General features: G+C 36.4%; 1 protein-coding gene across 1 annotated transcript in view; it reads left to right on the top strand.

Moving 5' to 3' along the window:
• The window catches only part of ARAP2 (ArfGAP with RhoGAP domain, ankyrin repeat and PH domain 2), a 348358-nt gene that overhangs the window by 186852 nt on the left and 142552 nt on the right, over positions 1–18954 (top strand). Inside the window, exons 15-16 of the mRNA XM_063457861.1 lie at positions 2969–3113; positions 16030–16132. Of these exons, the coding sequence (XP_063313931.1) occupies positions 2969–3113; positions 16030–16132 (248 nt within the window). The remainder of the gene's footprint in view (positions 1–2968; positions 3114–16029; positions 16133–18954) is intronic.

Raw genomic sequence — 18954 nt, 5'->3', positions numbered from 1 at the left:
GTTTCAGTGTTTGTAGAAGACATAAAACTCTGCAAAGTAATACAATCTGAGCAGGATATTACTTTTCTGCAGAGGGATTTAGATAGATTGGGGGACTGTGAACTCAAATGGCAGATCAAATTTAATGTAGATAAAAGCAAAGTTATGCACTTTGGGGCAAAGAACATACACGCAAACTTACAACTCAAATGGTAGTGAATTTGGGATACCAGCACACCAGAAGGATTTGGAAATTGTTATAGACAATAAACGAGGCAACAATATATATATATATATATATATATATATATATATATATATATATATATATATATCTCAAGATATAACTCAGTTGAGCTAATCAGTGGCACAATTAAACATTCTCCTGACCAGAACAAGAAAAAAATAAAAGAATTTTGCTGAAGTGGTTTGGAAGAACTGACATTTTTGCCCTATACAAGTATAAAAATAACTTTTAATTGATAATGTTACTGGTGGAAGTGCCTGTTTACATTGTTTTCTTTTTAATTGGTTTACATACAGTTCCTTGCAAAAGTATTCACCCACCTTGGCATTTTTCATGTTTTGTTGCCTCACAACCTGGAATTAACATGGCTTGTTTGAGGATTTGCATCATTTAATTTACAGAACATGCCCACAACTTTGAAGATTTTTTTTTTATTGTGAAGCAAACAACAAATAGGACAAAATAACAGAAAAAGTCAATGTACAGAACTATTCACCCCCCTAAAGTCAATACTTTTCAGAGCCACCTTTTGCGCCATTCCTCCTTGCAAAACTGCTCCAGCTCCTTTAAGTTGGATGGTTTGCACTTGTGAACAGCAATCTTTAAGTCTGACCACAGACTTTTTATTGGATTGAGGTCTGAGCTTTGACTAGGCCATTCCAACACATTTACATGTTTCCCCTTAAACCACTCAAGTGTTTGGGGTCATTGTCCTGCTGGAAGGTGAACCTCCGTCTTAGCCTCAAATCATGCACAGAGTGGTACAAGATTATCCTATATATAGCACCATCCATCTTCCCCTTAACTCTGACCAGTTTCCCAGTCCCGGCTGCTGAAAAACATCCCCACAGCATGATGCTGCCACCACCATGTTTCACTGTGGGGATGGTGTTCTTTGGGTGATGTGATGTGTTGAGTTTGCATCAGACAGGGCGTTTTCTTTGATGTCCGAAAAGTTAAATTCTAGTCTCATCAGACCAGAGCACCTTCCTCCATACATTTTGGGAGTCTCCCAGATGCATTTTCAATACTCAAAACATGCCATTTTGTTTTTGGCTGATAGTAATGGCTTTCTTCTGGCCACTCTGCCATAAAGCCCAACTCTATGGAGCATACGGCTTATTGTCGTCCTATGTATAGATACTCCATTCTCTGCTGTGGAACTCTGTAGCTCCTCCAGAGTTACCTTAAGTCTCTGTGCTGCCTCTCTGATTAATGCCCTCCTTGCATGGTCCATGAGTTTTGGTGGGCGGACGTCTCTTGGCAGGTTTGCTGTTGTGCCATGTTCTTTCCCTTTGGTTATGATAGATTTGATGGTGCTCCTGGGGATCATCAAAGATTTGGATATTTTTCTATAACCTAACCCTTGCACTAACACTTGTACTTCTCAACATTGTCCCTTACTTGTTTGGAGAGTTCCTTGGTCTTCATGGCAGTGTTTGGTTAGTGGTGCCTCTTGCTTAGGTGTTGCAGCCTCCGGGACCTTTCAAAAAAGGTGTGTATATGTAATGACAGATCATGTGACACTTAGATTGCACACAGGTTGACATCGTTTCATCACACTAATTATGTGACTTCTGAAGGTAATTGGTTGCACCAGAGCTTTTTATGGGCTTCATAACAAAGGGGGTGAATACATACGCACATGCCAATTTTTCTCTTCTCTATTTCTAAAAAATAGTTTTATGTATATATTTTTATAATTTCACTTCACCAACTTAGACTATTGTGTTCTGATCCATCACATAAAATTCAGATTAATAAAACATTGAACTTAAGGCTGTAATGTAACAAAATAGGTAAAAAGTCAAGGGGAGGGGGGGGGGTGCTTTTGCAAGGCACTGTCCCTTACCAAATATGGAATTCTTAACATTTTATAGATTATTTTTTCACTTATTTGTTCATCATGTGTAGAAATTTATGTAGTTTTAAAGTTTTTCAGACTGGTTAGTGTGTTGTACATGTTATGTGTCAAAAAATGGTCAAATATCTCATTTATCTATTGTTGTTAAGTGTAGTTACATGGTGACAATTTAGGAGATGCAGATTCCAAAACAAAAAATCTTATTTGGGTATATATAATCTAGTCCCCACCAACTACAATGTAACACTGAAGCGTTTTAATGAGTATGAGCCATTTTGGCTCTAGTCCTGTTTAGAATGGGGAAAATTATATATGTTGCAATCCTCCTACATAGCGCTAGTAGGACTGAATAGAGTGGGATAGAGAATATAATTTCTCTACAATAGGAATATGAGGGGATGATAACGCTGTGTTTCTTTTCATTGAATTTAAAGTTCAAGCTAAGTGAAGCAGGTTGTATTTTTACTGCCTTGTGTGTTTTGTTAATATGTCATTATCTTTAATAACAACCATTTATCTTATATCTAAGTATCTCTTGACATTGTTATTATCTGTTTAACCTGCTTTGTATTGAAGTCAGGTTTACTATGTTTTGTTTGTAGCTGCCACTTGTTAGATTTTGTTTTATTTATTTACTTATTTATATTGTATAGGTGACTCACAATTCATTAGAATTTTCTAGAAATTGATCTTAATAACTATATCCCCAAGCTCAAGGCCTCAACGCTTGTGTAAAATTCACACAAGTAACACAAATAATTACTTAAGATAATAGGAAGTTAATTGACTCCAAAATTGTTTTATATTTTACACAAACCAAATTGATGTTTTTTATTTCTTTTTTTTCTTTTAAAAATGCATGTGTATTTTTATTCTAGATATGAAGAAATGGTGGTGTACCATTGAGGATAATTTCCTGTGTTATCATGAAAATGAGGATACTTCTGAGCCAGATGGTGTTATTGACTTAAGTGATGTAGTATGTTTGGTTGTTCATCCATCAGATCCCTCCTTGAATTCAGGGTAGGCTATTGTAAACATTAGTATACCGTAATACAGTGTATTTAGTCATTGTGACATCTTATTGCTAAATATGTTATGTCAACCTTAAACATGTTATACACATCTTGACTGTGTTTTATTTTATGTAATGCAGTTCTAAATGTCCTACTAAACAGTTTATTTAAGTTATGCCATTCCAATGAGGACTGTAGAAGGCAATTTGCACGTTCCTGCCAAAGGTGAAGTAATGGCTATTGAGGTGGCTTTGGTTTGGCCTTGGTTGTGACTTGAGATAAGGTTATTTAGTCACCCTTTAACCTTAAGTCTACCACATCTATTCTCTCTTCCGTCCTTTTCAACTATTACAGTTGTAATACTCCTGTTTCAAAACTAATAGGATTTCATCTGCAGATGATAACTTGCTAGTATATACCACTTTAAGAAAATGAATCAGCTGTGATTGGTATAACAAAATGAATACATAATGGTATACAAAGGAAACAAGGTAATACCTATATGTAGGTAGTCCAGTCAATCAATAGGTTGTAGACAAAGGGAATGGATGTATAAGGACAACTAAGGAGAGTTCTGCTGTTTTAGCTTTTGCCGCTGTAATTTCCCTGATATGACTATGGTTACGTAGGCAAAGACAGATAGTACTGTTAGAACGAAGAAGAGTGACAGTTTAGAAACAAAGAGGCAACAGAATTGTTTTATACTTTACTTATAACATTTGTAGTGTAGGTGGTGGCATCTCCACAGTCAGCAAGACAGGAAGGAAGCTCTACAGCTTTGGTGCTCAATTTCCTTTACAAATGTAATGTATTTCCAGTCTCCACTATTATACCTATTATATAAAATGTGAAAACAGGCAAGATTACATTTGTATACAGTACATAGAATAATTAATAGATAATGATATTTATTTGATAGGAGGCATTTGCAGTTCTATTTTCAGCGCATCATTAGTTGCCATCCTTTGTTCTTGCTGAGTTCCATTAGATATGCTAGCAAATCGCAGATAGGTTTTTTCAGACTTAAAAGTATAGCTCACTGTGTGAGTTAAAGACTTGCTCTAGACCTGCTGTAAGAGTTATAATGTTTGTTGTACTAGTTTTGTTACCAGCATGATCCCGACCCCATCGCCTAGCTTTGGGTCAAAACTATTTTCAAGCTGTTTGGCCAAAATGAAAATAAATCTAACTAAAGAGGGAGAGACCAGCAAGTATGGTAAGGGAAATCACTACACTGGTTCTCTTCCATTTCTAAGTGACATTTATACTTCACAGCGTCCTTGTTCACTGCAGGTGGCTGAAATGTGATATAATCACCCTCTCCATTGTTTATACAACCTCGTTCTGCAAAACTGCCATTTAGCAGTAAAGGAAACCTGTGCAGTGAGCTTGAAGGGTAATTTCTCTGACAGAGGGTGGAGCCAGAACAGCTGGATAAGGGCTACTATAGACAGGACGGGAACCATGATTAAAGGGACCAGTAGAGACAGTGCATAGTTTGGGCTCCTGTCTCTAAATAATGGGCTTGCCTAATTATGATTGGCATTAGCATTTGGGGAGTGCTGGTACAGAACAGATCTAAATAAGAAGAACATTGATGAAATATATTTGTGACAGATAGGTGAGAAACCGTGCAAGAAAGGACAGGCAGGTATGTAGTGGTATACTTACCTTACATCTGGTTGAGTATTTTCGTCTGATTGCAGATTGCATTTAAGACATAGCTGTGTACATATAGAGCTAAAGAAACAAGTTCCTGGGCAAAGGGGGCAATCATATGGTGCAGAAATGTACAAAGTATTTTTTTTTTTTTTTTTGCAAAAACAATTCTCATCTAAGATTGAAAAAAAATAAAAAAAATATATTAATCAGGCCGAAAACAATCAAATTCGTTAAAGTTGTGTTCGTACCCACAATGTCCTTTTATTTGTACTGACAAAAATAAGAATGGAGCAATATTTTATAATAATATTTTATATAATTTAAGAATGATTTCTACACAGGACAAGATAATTGAAAAGTAATGAGGATGATGTGCTTAATGCTATGTTTATTTATGAAAAAAAAAATTAGATTCAGCAAAGTAACTGGAGCAGCACCTGGACTATGTGCTATTAACATACATTCAAAGGAACAGGATACATTAATGTCTTTATTTTTATGATGAATTGCCAATACTGCACAAAACCTTAGTTGATATGCGTATTTATAGATGCACTGATCTTTATTAGGCTGTGGTTAAACAAAAGATTTAAAAAGGATATTTTTGGAATCTGTTTTCGTATAAAGTTCAGCAGTTTAAGATATTTTTAGCAAAACATATTTTTATCTAGTTGTAAGTACTTGAAAAGCTTATAAAATCGTTAAAAATCATTCTTATACTTAAATATAAATTCCTTCCTAAAAAAATAAAAAAAAACACAAAAAGTGAGAATTCAAAGTGAATTAAAGTGAAAATAACCCAACTGGAAAAATCTCTGAAACCAGCCATGCTGTCAGTTCATATACTGTGGCCTTAAATTTAAAAATCACTTTGAATTCTCACTTTAGTAAATATTCATGATAGTCAAAATATGTAACATAATATTAATCAGGATAAAGTGTTAAAAGAAAACAACTCACAAAATGAAAGTGGGTTTAACCCCTTAAGGACACATGACATGTGTGACATGTCATGATTCCCTTTTATTCCAGAAGTTTGGTCCTTAAGGGGTTAAGGATCACTCATGACTATAGGAATTTGAGAGGATGTGGATGGATCCACACTATCCTGGCACATCCGTCACCGTCACACAGTTAGCGCTATGTTTTTTTTTTTTGTTTTTTTTTTCCAAGAAAGGAATATATATAGAAGTGTTCTATAAGGAGTCTAATTAGGTTATTCACTAACGTTCTAATGGCCTTATGCCTAATGGTGCAAAACCATGTGGCTGCATACGAGGGCCAGTCTGGATTGTGTAGATCAGGCACCAAACTTGACCTGAATTTAATCCAGACTTCTGTTGTACTGACCACTGCTGGCAGCTGAAATATGGCCTGAATTAATTAAATCCATCCCCCCAAGGTTTCAACTTTAGGCCTAGTGTTAAAATAAAACACATATTTATTAAATTAGCAGCCATTGGGCAAACAGTAAAAAGAAACCTTGGCAAGTGGTTGCTAGCCAGTCGTCACATAAAAAAATAAAAAAGAAAAGAAAACATTAAAAATCTTATTGGGGTCAATACACCCAATCCTACGCTAACAATTTACCTTGCTCGCTTCAGCTTGAAGCAAAACATCTCTACTGGGACAGAGGAGCAGTTTTCTAAACCCTACATACTTATTAACAATTAATAGTAGTGGTAGTAGTAGTGCACAGGTAACTTTTGCCTTTAGAAAAATAACCCTCTCGGTCTCATTAGAGATATCTTTGCCTGAAGCTGAAGGAAGAAAGGTAAATTATTAGTGTAGAAACTATTTTCTTTCTTTTTTTTATTGTAAGTATTGGGGTTAATGCATGCTATGGTCATTGCTGCCGACCAGGAGTATTGGTAGTTTGAGCGCAGGACTTTTTTTTCTGTATATCAGAATAACATGGATTGCAGGATAAAACTTACCAGGAAAGGTTAAAGGATCTTAACATGTATAGCTTGGAGGAAAGACGAGACAGGGGGGATATGATAGAAACATTTAAATACATAAAGGGAATCAACACAGTAAAGGAGGAGACCATATTTAAAATAAGAAAAACTACCACAACAAGAGGACATAGTCTTAACTTAGAGGGGCAAAGGTTTAAAAATAATTTCAGTAAATATTACTTTACTGAGAGGGTAGTGGATGCATGGAAGAGCCTTCCAGCTGAAGTGGTAGAGGTTAATACAGTAAAGGACTTTAAGATAACTTACTCTTCGTATAAAAAAAACTCTAAATTCACACTCGGGACTAACTCTTTGTCATGCGGCATGCCATCATTCTAAAGAACTAGTTCACAGCAATTTTTAGACATAAAATGGCTCCATGTGTTAATACTTCATTATTATTCAATAAACATGCATAAAATATGTATGTGTTCATTATTATTGAAGGCTGTTTCTAAAATAATGTACTGATACTCTGATTCAAATCATTTTCTACATACAAAATCTGAGAATTAAACTTGGCCTTCAAATTATAACATTTCGTGAAGTTTCCAGAGCTGAGTCTGTAGTTGAATTTCAGGTATGTAGTAAACTTAACTTAACTGCTAAAAAAAATAGTACAAAAAATCAAAATTTTAAGTATTGAATGTAAAAATGTAATTGATGGCACAGTTATTTTATAGGAACACTTCAAGCACCATATCTACTAGTGCTCACTGTAGTGGTTATGTTGCCTGGAGTGTTTTGGTGCAATGGTTTGTCTTCTTACCTGGGTTCTGTTGCTCCCTACCTCAATCACTAATGATGGAGAGTCAGAAGCTTACTCTAAGAGCTAAGCCATGAACTGACACTCTCAACCAATGCATGGCTTAGCTCAGCCACTTTCTTGTGTTACTAGTAGGTGTATTTATTGAAAATCCTCCATCACAAACCTTAAACAAAACAGGTGTTCATTTATTGAAGTACTAAATCAGATGGGTGATGTTTTGACCCCATAGGGCCATAATCATACCAAACTAATATGTGTAACTTATATTACCACCAACTATTTGTATTCCCATTGTGCACACTGCATAATGTGCTGACTAGATTTTTTAGAAACAAAAACAATTGTTTTACTGTTAAGGCTACCATTGATACATGGCAATATTGCATTACCCATTAAACTTAAAGCTTTTTGTTTTGCTAAAAAGTAGATATTCTTGGAAATGATCATGTTTATGGAAAAACAGTGCTACTAATTGCCTTATAATCAGTGGTGTGGCCTTGGGGAGGTGTGAGCTGTGTGGCTGCACAGGGCACCATGACAGTAGGGGCGCTGGGCAGTCGATACAGCTCACACATGCAGGGGCCAGGAGCAAGAAAACTTCGGGGAGAGTTAGGGGCAGAGCCACATCTGATGTGTGGGTGGAGCCAAATCGGCAGCAGAGGCGGAGCTAAAGGCAGCCTCCACTCACTGCTGCTACTGCTGCACACAGAGGGATACCAGGGACTTCACTTCAGTGACTCCACTCCTCCTCCAGCCCATACTGTCAGTAAGTGACAGTGGCTGTGTGTGTGTGTGTAACTGTGTTTGTGTCTGTCTGCCTCTGATTGTGTGTGTGACTGTCTGTGACTGTGTGTGACTGTCTGCCTGTGACTGAATGTGTGACTGTCTGTGTGTGGGACCGTCTGCCTGTGACTGTTTGTGACTGTGTGTATGTCTGCCTGTGACTGCATCTGCCTGTGACTGCATCTGTGACTGTCTGCCTGTGACTGTGTGTGTGTTTGTCTGCCTGTGACTGTGTGTGTGCCTGTGACTGCGTCTGTGACTGTCTGCCTGTGACTGTCTGCCTGTGACTGTGTGTGTGACTGCTTGTGACTGTGACAGTGTGTTTGACTGTCTGCATTTGACTGTGTGTACGACTGTCTGCCTTTGACTGTGTGTGTAATGTTCTACCTGTGACTGTCTGCCTGCAACTGTGTGTGACTGTCTATGACTGTGTGTGTGACTGTCTACCTGTGACTGTGTGTATGTGTGGGCCTGTCTGCCTGTAACTGTGTGTATGTGTGTGTGTGGGCCTGTCTGCCTGTAACTGTGTGTGTGACTGTGTGTGACTGTCTGCCTGTGACTGTGTGATGCTGCCTGTAACTGTGTTACAGTTTGCCTGTAATTGTGCGTGTTACTGCTTGTAACTGTGTGTGTGACTGTCTGCCTGTAACTGTGTGTTTGATTGTGTGAAAATGACTATGTGCCTAAGACTGTGTGCATGTGGCTGTATTTGACAGTATATGTGTATAACTGTGTGCATCTGACTGTGTCTGACTGTCTTTGCCCTGGATTGAGCCGGCAGCTTGGATATGACACCATCCCGGCATTGGCATCATAACAGTGCATGCGAGGGACCTGTGCAGGAAGAACACAGAGATCCCAGAAGCAACCATTAGCCACCAGCCCTCCACTCCAGCCTTGCCGGAGCAAGGTAGGAAGGTTGGGTGGACCTCTTATTAAATGTGTGTATGTATGTGATGATTGTGTGTGATTGTGTGTGCATCTCTATGTGTTGTGATTGTGTGTTTATGTATGTGATTGTGTATGTAGGTCTGTGATTGTATGTGTGGGTCTGTGTGTCTGTGTTTAAGTGGGTGTATGTCTCTGATTGTGTATGTGATCTATTGTGTTATTGTGTGTGTATAGAAATGTCTATGTGTTTAGTAGATAACTTCCTTATTTAGTGTCCTTAAATATTGCAATCTCACATAAGGATAACAAATAAGTGAGTTATCTACTAAACAAATAAAATATTAAAATTAAGAAAATGACTTTTATTTAATTTTTATCTTTTAACTGTTTAGTAGATAATTCCATAAATTAATGTCCTTATGTGAGATTTTCATTTTTAAAGATACTAAATTAGTGTGCTATTTAGAGAGAGCTCCCATATTTGGTGTCCTTAAATATGGCAATCCCACACAAGGATAGCAAATAGGGTCGTTATCTGATAAACAAAGATCAAAGTTACGTAAGAGATGTCAGCCAGCCCACAACAATGCCACAAATAGGATATGAAAAGTGTGATTAATAAAATGTTAAATTCTAACTAATGCACACATGAAGACTAGGTTTTTATTAGTAATTGCAATAGATTGTTAGCACGGTTTTGAAGTCATTACCACCTTCTGTTTCCTTATCACTGACAAACCATTTTATTTGTATGTAGTGAAACTGTAATACAATACCTAATAAAAAAGATAAACTGACTTTTGCTTTCAAAGATTCAGTTCCACATTTCTCTAAAAACATGTGTTATTTCAATGTGACTAACACTTTCCCTTTAACCATTATCACTTTGTTACTTGTATTGTTAATTTTTACAGTAAAATGTCTTTAAATTTGCATAATCTATTGTCTTAGGAGACACAGCCCATATAGCATTTTAAACACACATTTTATATTGTATCCTTAAATATTTAAATTTGTAGGTGTTAATAAACTTATATTAAATTGTAATAACAATTTACATTAATAACACTGTAATTTAAGAAAATGTTTGCACAGAAGCAATAAAGGAACATGGTGCATTTTGTTTAACTATTATATAATATATATTGTACAATTTTAATATATTACAATATTATTATAAGTAAAATATGACCATATAATGTGCAAAAATCTGCCAATTTTAGTGACACCCTGCTACAATTTATAGTACACTTTGAATAATATGCCTCTTGAAATCTTGAAAGTAGAACCATAGAACTCAATGACTTGGGGTTGGATTCTCTTAGTAGAGTAATTCGATAGCAATTCATCCATTGGAATCTATGGAAAAAATGCTACTCAGTAAACCATTTAAACCCTTACTAAGAGAACCAATCCTTGGCATTAAGACACTCGGAAAGTCTGAAAAGAAAAATAGCTCTTGTGAGTGATCTCGTCAAAGCTTAATTCCATATGCATTGTTCTCCAGCTATTGTGCTTACATATTAAAGCCAGCAAACACACACATTTTAGTTCTTCAATAATGTGAAACAAAGTTTCTTTAAATAAAAAAAAAATCAGTACCTAAAGAGTGTAATAAGGTAATCTGTTGACTGTTCCTTACTCAACCTTGTATACCTCAGACATAAAAGAGTATCATACAGAAAACACACATTACTTCATATTTTGACCCTTACAAATCTCTTACTAGTCCCATACCATATAACATCTGTATCACTGTGACTACATATATATATGTTTTTTTTTCACGGCTGCTTACTTACTAATGCACAACTGAATAGTAGAGAAGTAAGTGAAAAGAGTTGGAAGTTGAAAGACTTAATGTTTTCTGGGGATGGACTGTCCAATTGAAATAGTGGAGCTTAATTGCTTTGAACCTTAACGGAGCACTGTAACATAAAAAAAACGTACATGTATTTTTTTAATATTAGAAGTGATCTTTGATTATAGAACCCTCCTTATCCAGCACTAAGCAATCTCTCCCCTGTGTAGCCACTCCTAAAATTTTAGTATGTCATTTAAGATATTGTCTTTCGAACTCCATGTATATCAAATAGACGCACTCGGGGACCTACTGTGCAGGTGTAGCAATTGCACGTTTGATGCTTCTCAGAGAAGTCTCAAATCCAATGCATTCACATGATCCAGTGTCATGAAGCTGCAATAAGTGAAAGTCTTCCACAATTAAGTCCCTCGAGTGGCTACCACTCTGAAAGCCACTAGATGTGTGTTTCATTGAGACAGCAATGTTTTACATTGCAACAAAAGTTTAGGGTCTCAATATGATAGGGTCCAGGTAACAAAACCACATCATTAAGATGAAGTGGTTTTGGTACATTTAATAATGTTGATGGTTCAATAATAATGTAAAATATGCTCCTTTTAGTACTAAATCACATGGTGGCTAATTGATCATTTGGAATTTATAATGCTGAACCTGATTTCCCTTATAGTTACAGAACGCATAATAGCAAGTAGAACTGCATACTCATATCAACATCAGACACCCTGGTATGAGAAAGTGATGAAAGCGATACTTATGTATGCAAAGTGAAAATATTCATTGAGTTGTAAAAATGTGAAATTAAACAGAAAATTCTTGTTTATGCTTATTTTCAAAACTGAAATTGTGTGAGTTAATTTCCAGTCTATTCAATTATGGTTTAATAAAAAAAAAATTGTGACACATGCAAAATAATGAAAAAAATAAAAATATCTTGTGAAAACTACCTCCATAAATTTGCACGTCTCTTCCATATTTTAATGTGTATTCTGTTTTATTTTAATAAAATATGATGTTAAAATGCACCATTGATAAATGATAATGCACCTGTAGCTACGGAGAAGGGTCACATAAACATTTAGGCATGCACCAGAAGTATATCTGACATGAGATGGATGGGACAACTTCATATTAGGATTACTACCTATGCCATAACCAATTCTTTTTTTTTAAATCTCTCTGTTCTTCCTCCTCCAGCTCTTCTATGCTTCCACAATTTCCGTATAGTTTCAGTATGTTCTACCTAACACTGTGCGCAATATTAGATGTAATTATTCTGTTGTTTGCCAACTATTATTATATATACTGTTTGAACAAATACTTCTAAAGTATGATTCTTCTAATTTATCTATCAGAAATCCTCAATATGAACTTTGAAGAAACAAATATACAGATTTGATTAGAGGCACTGGTAAATCTAATAAAAACAAAAGGCTGATTAAATACATGAGAGCTAATACATGAGTGGTGAAGGAAACAAGAGGGTTTGACCCATGGAGGATAACTGGAAGACTTAAAGGGACACTATAGTCACCAGAACAACTACAGCATATTGTATTTGTCCTGGTGAGTATAATCATTCCCTTTAGACTTTTTTGCAGTTAACACTGCAGAGAAAATGCAGTGCTTACATTACGTTCTAGGGATACCCCCACTGGCCACTCATCAGATGGCTGCTAGGGGTGCTTCCTGGGGCAATAATGCACTGTGTGCAGCACTGCCATTCAGTGTCTCCATCCTGTGCATGAAGACACTGCACTTTCCTCAGAGAGATGCATTGATTCAATACATCTCTATGAGGAGATGCTGATTGACCAGAGCTGTGTTTGGCTTGTGCTGGCTTTGCCCCCTTATCTGCCTCCTTGACGAGCTCAGCCATATCAATGCTTTCCTATGTGAAAGCATTGTGATTGGCTTTTGATCACCACTTCTGATGACGTCAACCGAGCAGGAAAATCAGGGGCAGAGCCAGCAGTAGCAGCAGACTGGAATAAAATGAAAATTTTATATATTTAGAGCAGTGCAAGGGTTGGTCAGGGGGACTAAATGGTGGTTTTAACACTATAACGACATGAATACAGGTTTGTGTTCATGCCCTATACTGTTCCTTTAAGGGACTCTTATATATACTTGGAGGGATAAAAGGGCCTGAGGGAATCAACAGTCTGCAGGAGACACTTGTAGGTGAAAGGTAGGTGCTTTACAGTTTGGGGTGCAAAATCTTAATACAGTAGGATCAAAGGTTAATACAGCAGGTGTTGAGTTTTTAAATGTAGGTTCAATCAAAGCTTTTGTGCTACACTGTGATTTATAGAACCAATTAGGATTGGACTTATGGGTTAGTGTTGGACTGGTTTTATGATTTTCGTCAATACATGCCGTATGTGCCATAAAATGTATCCTTGGGCTGAAGCTCCTGGTCTTTTTGCCACCTAACAATGCTCTGGTTACAGGATCTTGCTTATTTTGGTGCTCCCATATTGTAATAAAGGAACACCCCAAGCATGATAACTTTTACAACTCTACTGTACTGGTTATGGTGCTAAGACTGCTCTGGCGCCACCTCCAGATTAAGTAATCAAGCCAATTAAGAAGAACTTGACAAATTGCCTAGAACCTGCTGTGGCCTTCAACTAGCTTCCAGTTAGCTCCATTAAGCTAATATGTGCCATGAAGGGCCATGCTTATGAGTGCAGTACAGCATTACTGGGCTTAGCTCAGTGGCAAGAACATCTGGCAGAAGGGCAGTTACCCAGCACAAAACCTATCTTAAACTGATTGTCTACTTAATCTGGCACTCCTGACCACATGACCCCTACAATAGACTTTTGTACATACACTTTTCTCATTGACTCTTATGTATGTGCAGAGCATTACATTTGGAGATGCATGTATATGCACATATATTTGTGTGTCACTGTAAAAATTACCGTTTTAGTGACAGTATTAAATTTTGTCATTCCATGATCACGAGGATTGAAGGAACAACTCCAGTAGTAGGACAGAGATTTTTATCCTTAATGCCCAACATTGTGTTATGCTTTCCATTTAAACATTTTTGCTACTCCCACACTTACTGTATGGCTGCTAGAATATAAACAATTGAAAATGGTCATAAATTAGCTTTGAGATCAACTCAAAATGAAAAAAGTGCTATGTATTTCGTCATTTAAAGGAACTGCTACAACTCCACTTAACCTCTTCACAATTACCACTAATTCTGCTCAAAATGACAAAATCTCTAATAGAGACTGTTATTTATACACCATGTTAATAGGTTCTACAACCATTTCCAGCAATGTTCAGATACAAGGAAAAACATATTGCATCTAGCATGAACCCAAGCTTAAAAGGGCAGCAATCAGAATAATTTTCTGTTAATGGATGCAATAGCACACTTCTGTTTGCTACTGAACAATAATTAGTTTTACCTAAATGTATTGCTTTTAGTGTGATCAATGGGACATATTAGAGGTTGTGCATTTAGCTCCTATAATTTGGCTGACAGACTTTTTTAAAGCATAAGTAAGTGTATTTTATATTAAAAGTAGTTGCTAATATAGTAGGTGCAAACTTGTTTACAGTTTTCCAAGGGGGGAGGTCATCTGTGAATTTTAACACAAATAAAAGTCTTGTAGTATATATACTACTAAATACAAAATTAAACATATAAAATGGGTACAGTAATCTGAATGACAATACTTGCTACACATGTTTTACTAGCTTCCCTTTCATGTTTCATTTGTTTTATATTTTGGATTTTCAAAATGATGTGCTTGATAACGCGCTAACGTTGTTATCTTCATTTGCTTATTTTTTTCTATGCTTAAAAATTTATCTCTTTAATCATTATTACATTTTTATTCTTCGACTTTACTTTTCATATGAGCCCAAGTGATTGAACACATATTTCTTAGCTAGAACTCAAAAATATATACTGCCATTATCGTTATGTTGAAGATAACATTTTGCATTTGTTTAAATAATTTAAAAGGTAATATATCACTATATCATAGTTTATAGAAATAATTCTATTCTAATATTTAAAACCTACAGTGTTTTAATATGGCTTTAGGAAATGAGCTGTAAATCCATAAAATATTGTACAAGATGAAATTGCTAGTAGAACAAAGCATTCTGAAGTTTAATAGTAAAAGCGATGATTGATTATTTGCAAAAATGCAATTTAAAGGGACACTCCAGGCACCCAGACCACTTCTGCTCATTGGAGTGGTCTGGGTGCCAACTCCCACTACTCCTAACCCTGCAAGTGTAATTATTGCAGTTTTTCATAAACTGCAATGATTACCTTGCAGGGTTAACTCCACCTCTAGTGGATGTCTACTAGACAGCCAGTAGAGTGAACTTCCTGCTCTATAGCACAGGAAACCTGTGCTAGAGCGTCGCTGGACGTCCTCACGCTGTGTGAGGACCTCCAGCGTTGCTCAAATCCCCATAGGAAAGCATTGAAATTCGTTTTCAATGCTTTCCTATGGGGAGACGTAATGCGCATGCGCGGCATTGCCGCGCATGCGCATTAGGTCTCCTCGGCCGGTGGGTGGGATCAGTCTCGCCCACCGGCCGACGGAAGAACAGGGAGGAGCGTCGCGAAAGAGGAGACAGCGCCGCTGCCTCAGGTAAGTGACTGAAGGGGTTTTCACCCCTTCAGTAACCGGGGATTGGTGGGTGGGAGGGAGAGGGACCCTCCAGTGCCAGGAGATCGGATTGTTTTCCTGGCACTGGAGTTTCCCTTTAATGATATTAAATACACGTTTTGCTGTATTATTTGTGAAAATTATAAGAGAACAATTTGTGTCACATCAAAGACATCCTGTAAAAACTAGAGCATTGCACTAAAAATAAAACACGTCTAAGGGTTTCAATATACTCTATATTTTCTATATTTGATATAAAAATTGAATGAGTATTCTAGGAGGGCATGGAGCTGCCAATGCGTCAGACGAGAATGAAGCCTTTAGTTATGTTAGATTATAAAATCTAAATACAACTTTATTTGTTTCTTTCTTTGCTGTAGGGCTTTCCTCACTTTTGAGATGTATTTATTGTCAGAACGTATGTTTCTTTTTGGAACTGAAAATACGGACTCTCAGAAAGAATGGACCAAGGCAATAGTAAAGGTAATACTGATATTTATCTGATAAAATTTAAGCCTAAGGCATTAGCATGAAATACATTGGCCTTGATATTTTTTAGTTCTCAAAGGAAAAATCGGTGATTATTTTTTTATAATGATCTGCATAATGTGTGATTTTCAAAGTGCTAAAGGGATTAGTGTTGCAAAACCTGTATAGCACGTTCCTCAGAATATAGATAGTCTCCAAATATATAGTTAATTCCACTTTTTTCATTAAGTTTCTCTCTATTTCTCTCCCAGTTTGCCATTATCTGTTGTGTCACAAATGCTTTTGTATAGGAAACATGGGGGGATGGTTGCACTCACCTAAACATGCTTAAATGGGGTGCTGCTGGGGGCCATATTATACAATAAACAATACACAAGATCCAGCGCACTCTCCTATCTACTAAACAGCAACTTCAATGTTGACAGATTTTATTCGTTTGTAAAAGTTTTTTTTTTTTAAAAACACCTAATCTAGGCAAAAAAATGGGGATTTAGTTACATTATATGATCATACATTGCATAAGCCTGCCACAACGTCAATGTACCCCATCTTTGGCAGGTCCTACTCTCACAGTCTAATGTCTGCTCTTATGAGATTAACCACTTACTTGGGGAAAAATTCCATCTGAGGCTCTCTGCAGTACAAGGCTAAATAGGGACCTGAGATGAGGCACCTGTAACAGGGAGGGGTGCAAAACCAAGGAGTTGGCTAGACTCCCAAATATATATAAGAAACATGGGGGGATGTTTGCACTCACCTAAACATGCTTAAATGGGGTGCTGCTGGGGGCCATATTATACAATACACAAGATCCAGCGCACTCTCCTATCTACTAAACAGCAACTTCAATGTTGACAGATTTTATTAGTTTGTAAAAGTTTTTTTTTAAAAAACACCTAATCTAGGCAAAAAAATTGGGATTTAGTTACATTATATGATCATACATTGCATAAGCCTGCCACAACGTCAATGTACCCCATCTTTGGCAGGTCCTACTCTCACAGTCTAATGTCTGCTCTTATGAGATTAACCACTTGCTTGGGAAAAAATTCCATCTGAGGCTCTCTGCAGTACAAGGCTAAATAGGGACCTGAGGTGAGGCACCTGTAACAGGGAGGGGTGCAAAACCAAGGAGTTGGCTAGACTCCCAAATATATATAGGAAACATGGGGGGATGGTTGCACTCACCTAAACATGCTTAAATGGGGTGCCTATTTAGCCTTTTACTGCAGAGAGCCTCAGATGGAATTTTTTCTCAAGTAAGTGGTTAATCTCATAAGAGCAGACATTAGACTGTGAGAGTAGGACCTGCCAAAGATGGGGTACATTGACGTTGTGGCAGGCTTATGCAATGTATGATCATATAATGTAACTAAATCCCCATTTTTTTGCCTAGATTAGGTGTTTTTTAAAAAAAAACTTTTACAAACAAATGCTTTTGTAGTCTTCATTGCAAATAATTCACTGTATTTTAATTATGTCTTATTATATTTTTCTATATTAAAGCATAAGTGACTTCTTGTATTATTCTATATTAGTTTAATGAGGGCAATTTAGTCTTTCTTCAGAATTCAGTATTTCCAATTATTAATTTCCAAGTATCCCAAAAAACATCTAATATACAAAACAAAATCAGGTTTTCTATGAATGCTGAGTTTCTTTATCTTCAACATTCAGACTGGAAATACTGTTTACAATGGTCAGCCGCAACATTAAAACCACCTGCCTAATATTGTGTAGGTCCCCCTCATGCTGCCAATACAACTGTGATGCGTCAAGGCATGGACTCCACAAGAACATTGAAAGTGCCCTGTGGTATTTGGCACACACTGCATCCACTATACACCTACACCTCATCCATTATACACATCTTCCTCACACACTACATGAGGGGGCAGAGTCAAAGGCGGAGTCAATGGGGGTGGCAAAATGAGGCTTTGCCTAGGGTGGCAAAAATCCTTTACCAGCTCTGTATTACATACAGTAATACAATCCTTTAATACATTTCTCTCTTTTGGGGGTAGTTATCAAATAGTGAGTTGTACGAAGCTGATAATTAATTCACAAACATGTGGAATGCGAGACAAGTTGAAAATAAAAATTCCAATATGGCTGAGATTTGATTCAAGCTTGCTTTACTTACATTACATCTTACAACTTGTTTTTTGACATCAAATGATAAACAGGATTCACAAAGGTGAGAATTGTCAGCGGATTCAAGTGAATTTTAAATTTCCGACTAAAATTGTTAAATTAAAAATATAATCTATTGGGGGCATTTTTTTTTATTTTAAATCTGAGGTTTAGAAATATTCTAAATCCTATACTTCTAATATGGTTCAGATGGATTTAATTTAATGCACATTTAGTCAAGTTGGACCAATAAGCTTTAGTTAATATGAAAAATGCCATTGTGGTCAGAATTTGGCCATTTTCACTTTCCATTTTTTGTTATTACCCTGGTTGTGTTGTATAATTTCAAAATCACTTTTATTCACGTTGAAGTCTCAACAACTCAATGCCATTGACTCACACAAGAGAAGAGGTTAAGAGTAACTTGAGGAGGACACTATTGGACATATTTGAAAACCCAGTACACACTAGAAAATGAGAGAAATCTCAATGTATCTTTCCTGGTAAAATATGTTATAAATAATAAATAATAACAATATTGTCCCTTTGTTTGTTTGTTGTTATACTGTAAGCAAAACATTTTTGGACATTGATATTTAAAATACATTTAACAACATGGTTAACAAAATAATATCTTTTGATGGAACACAACCACTCTTGAATAATGTTTTTGTTTGTTTACA

This window comes from Pelobates fuscus, chromosome 6, assembly GCF_036172605.1.
Source record: "Pelobates fuscus isolate aPelFus1 chromosome 6, aPelFus1.pri, whole genome shotgun sequence".
Classification (NCBI taxonomy): Eukaryota; Metazoa; Chordata; class Amphibia; order Anura; family Pelobatidae; genus Pelobates; species Pelobates fuscus.
The sequence above is the reverse complement of the archived record's forward strand: the minus strand, read 5'-3'. Positions and strand labels throughout refer to the sequence as shown.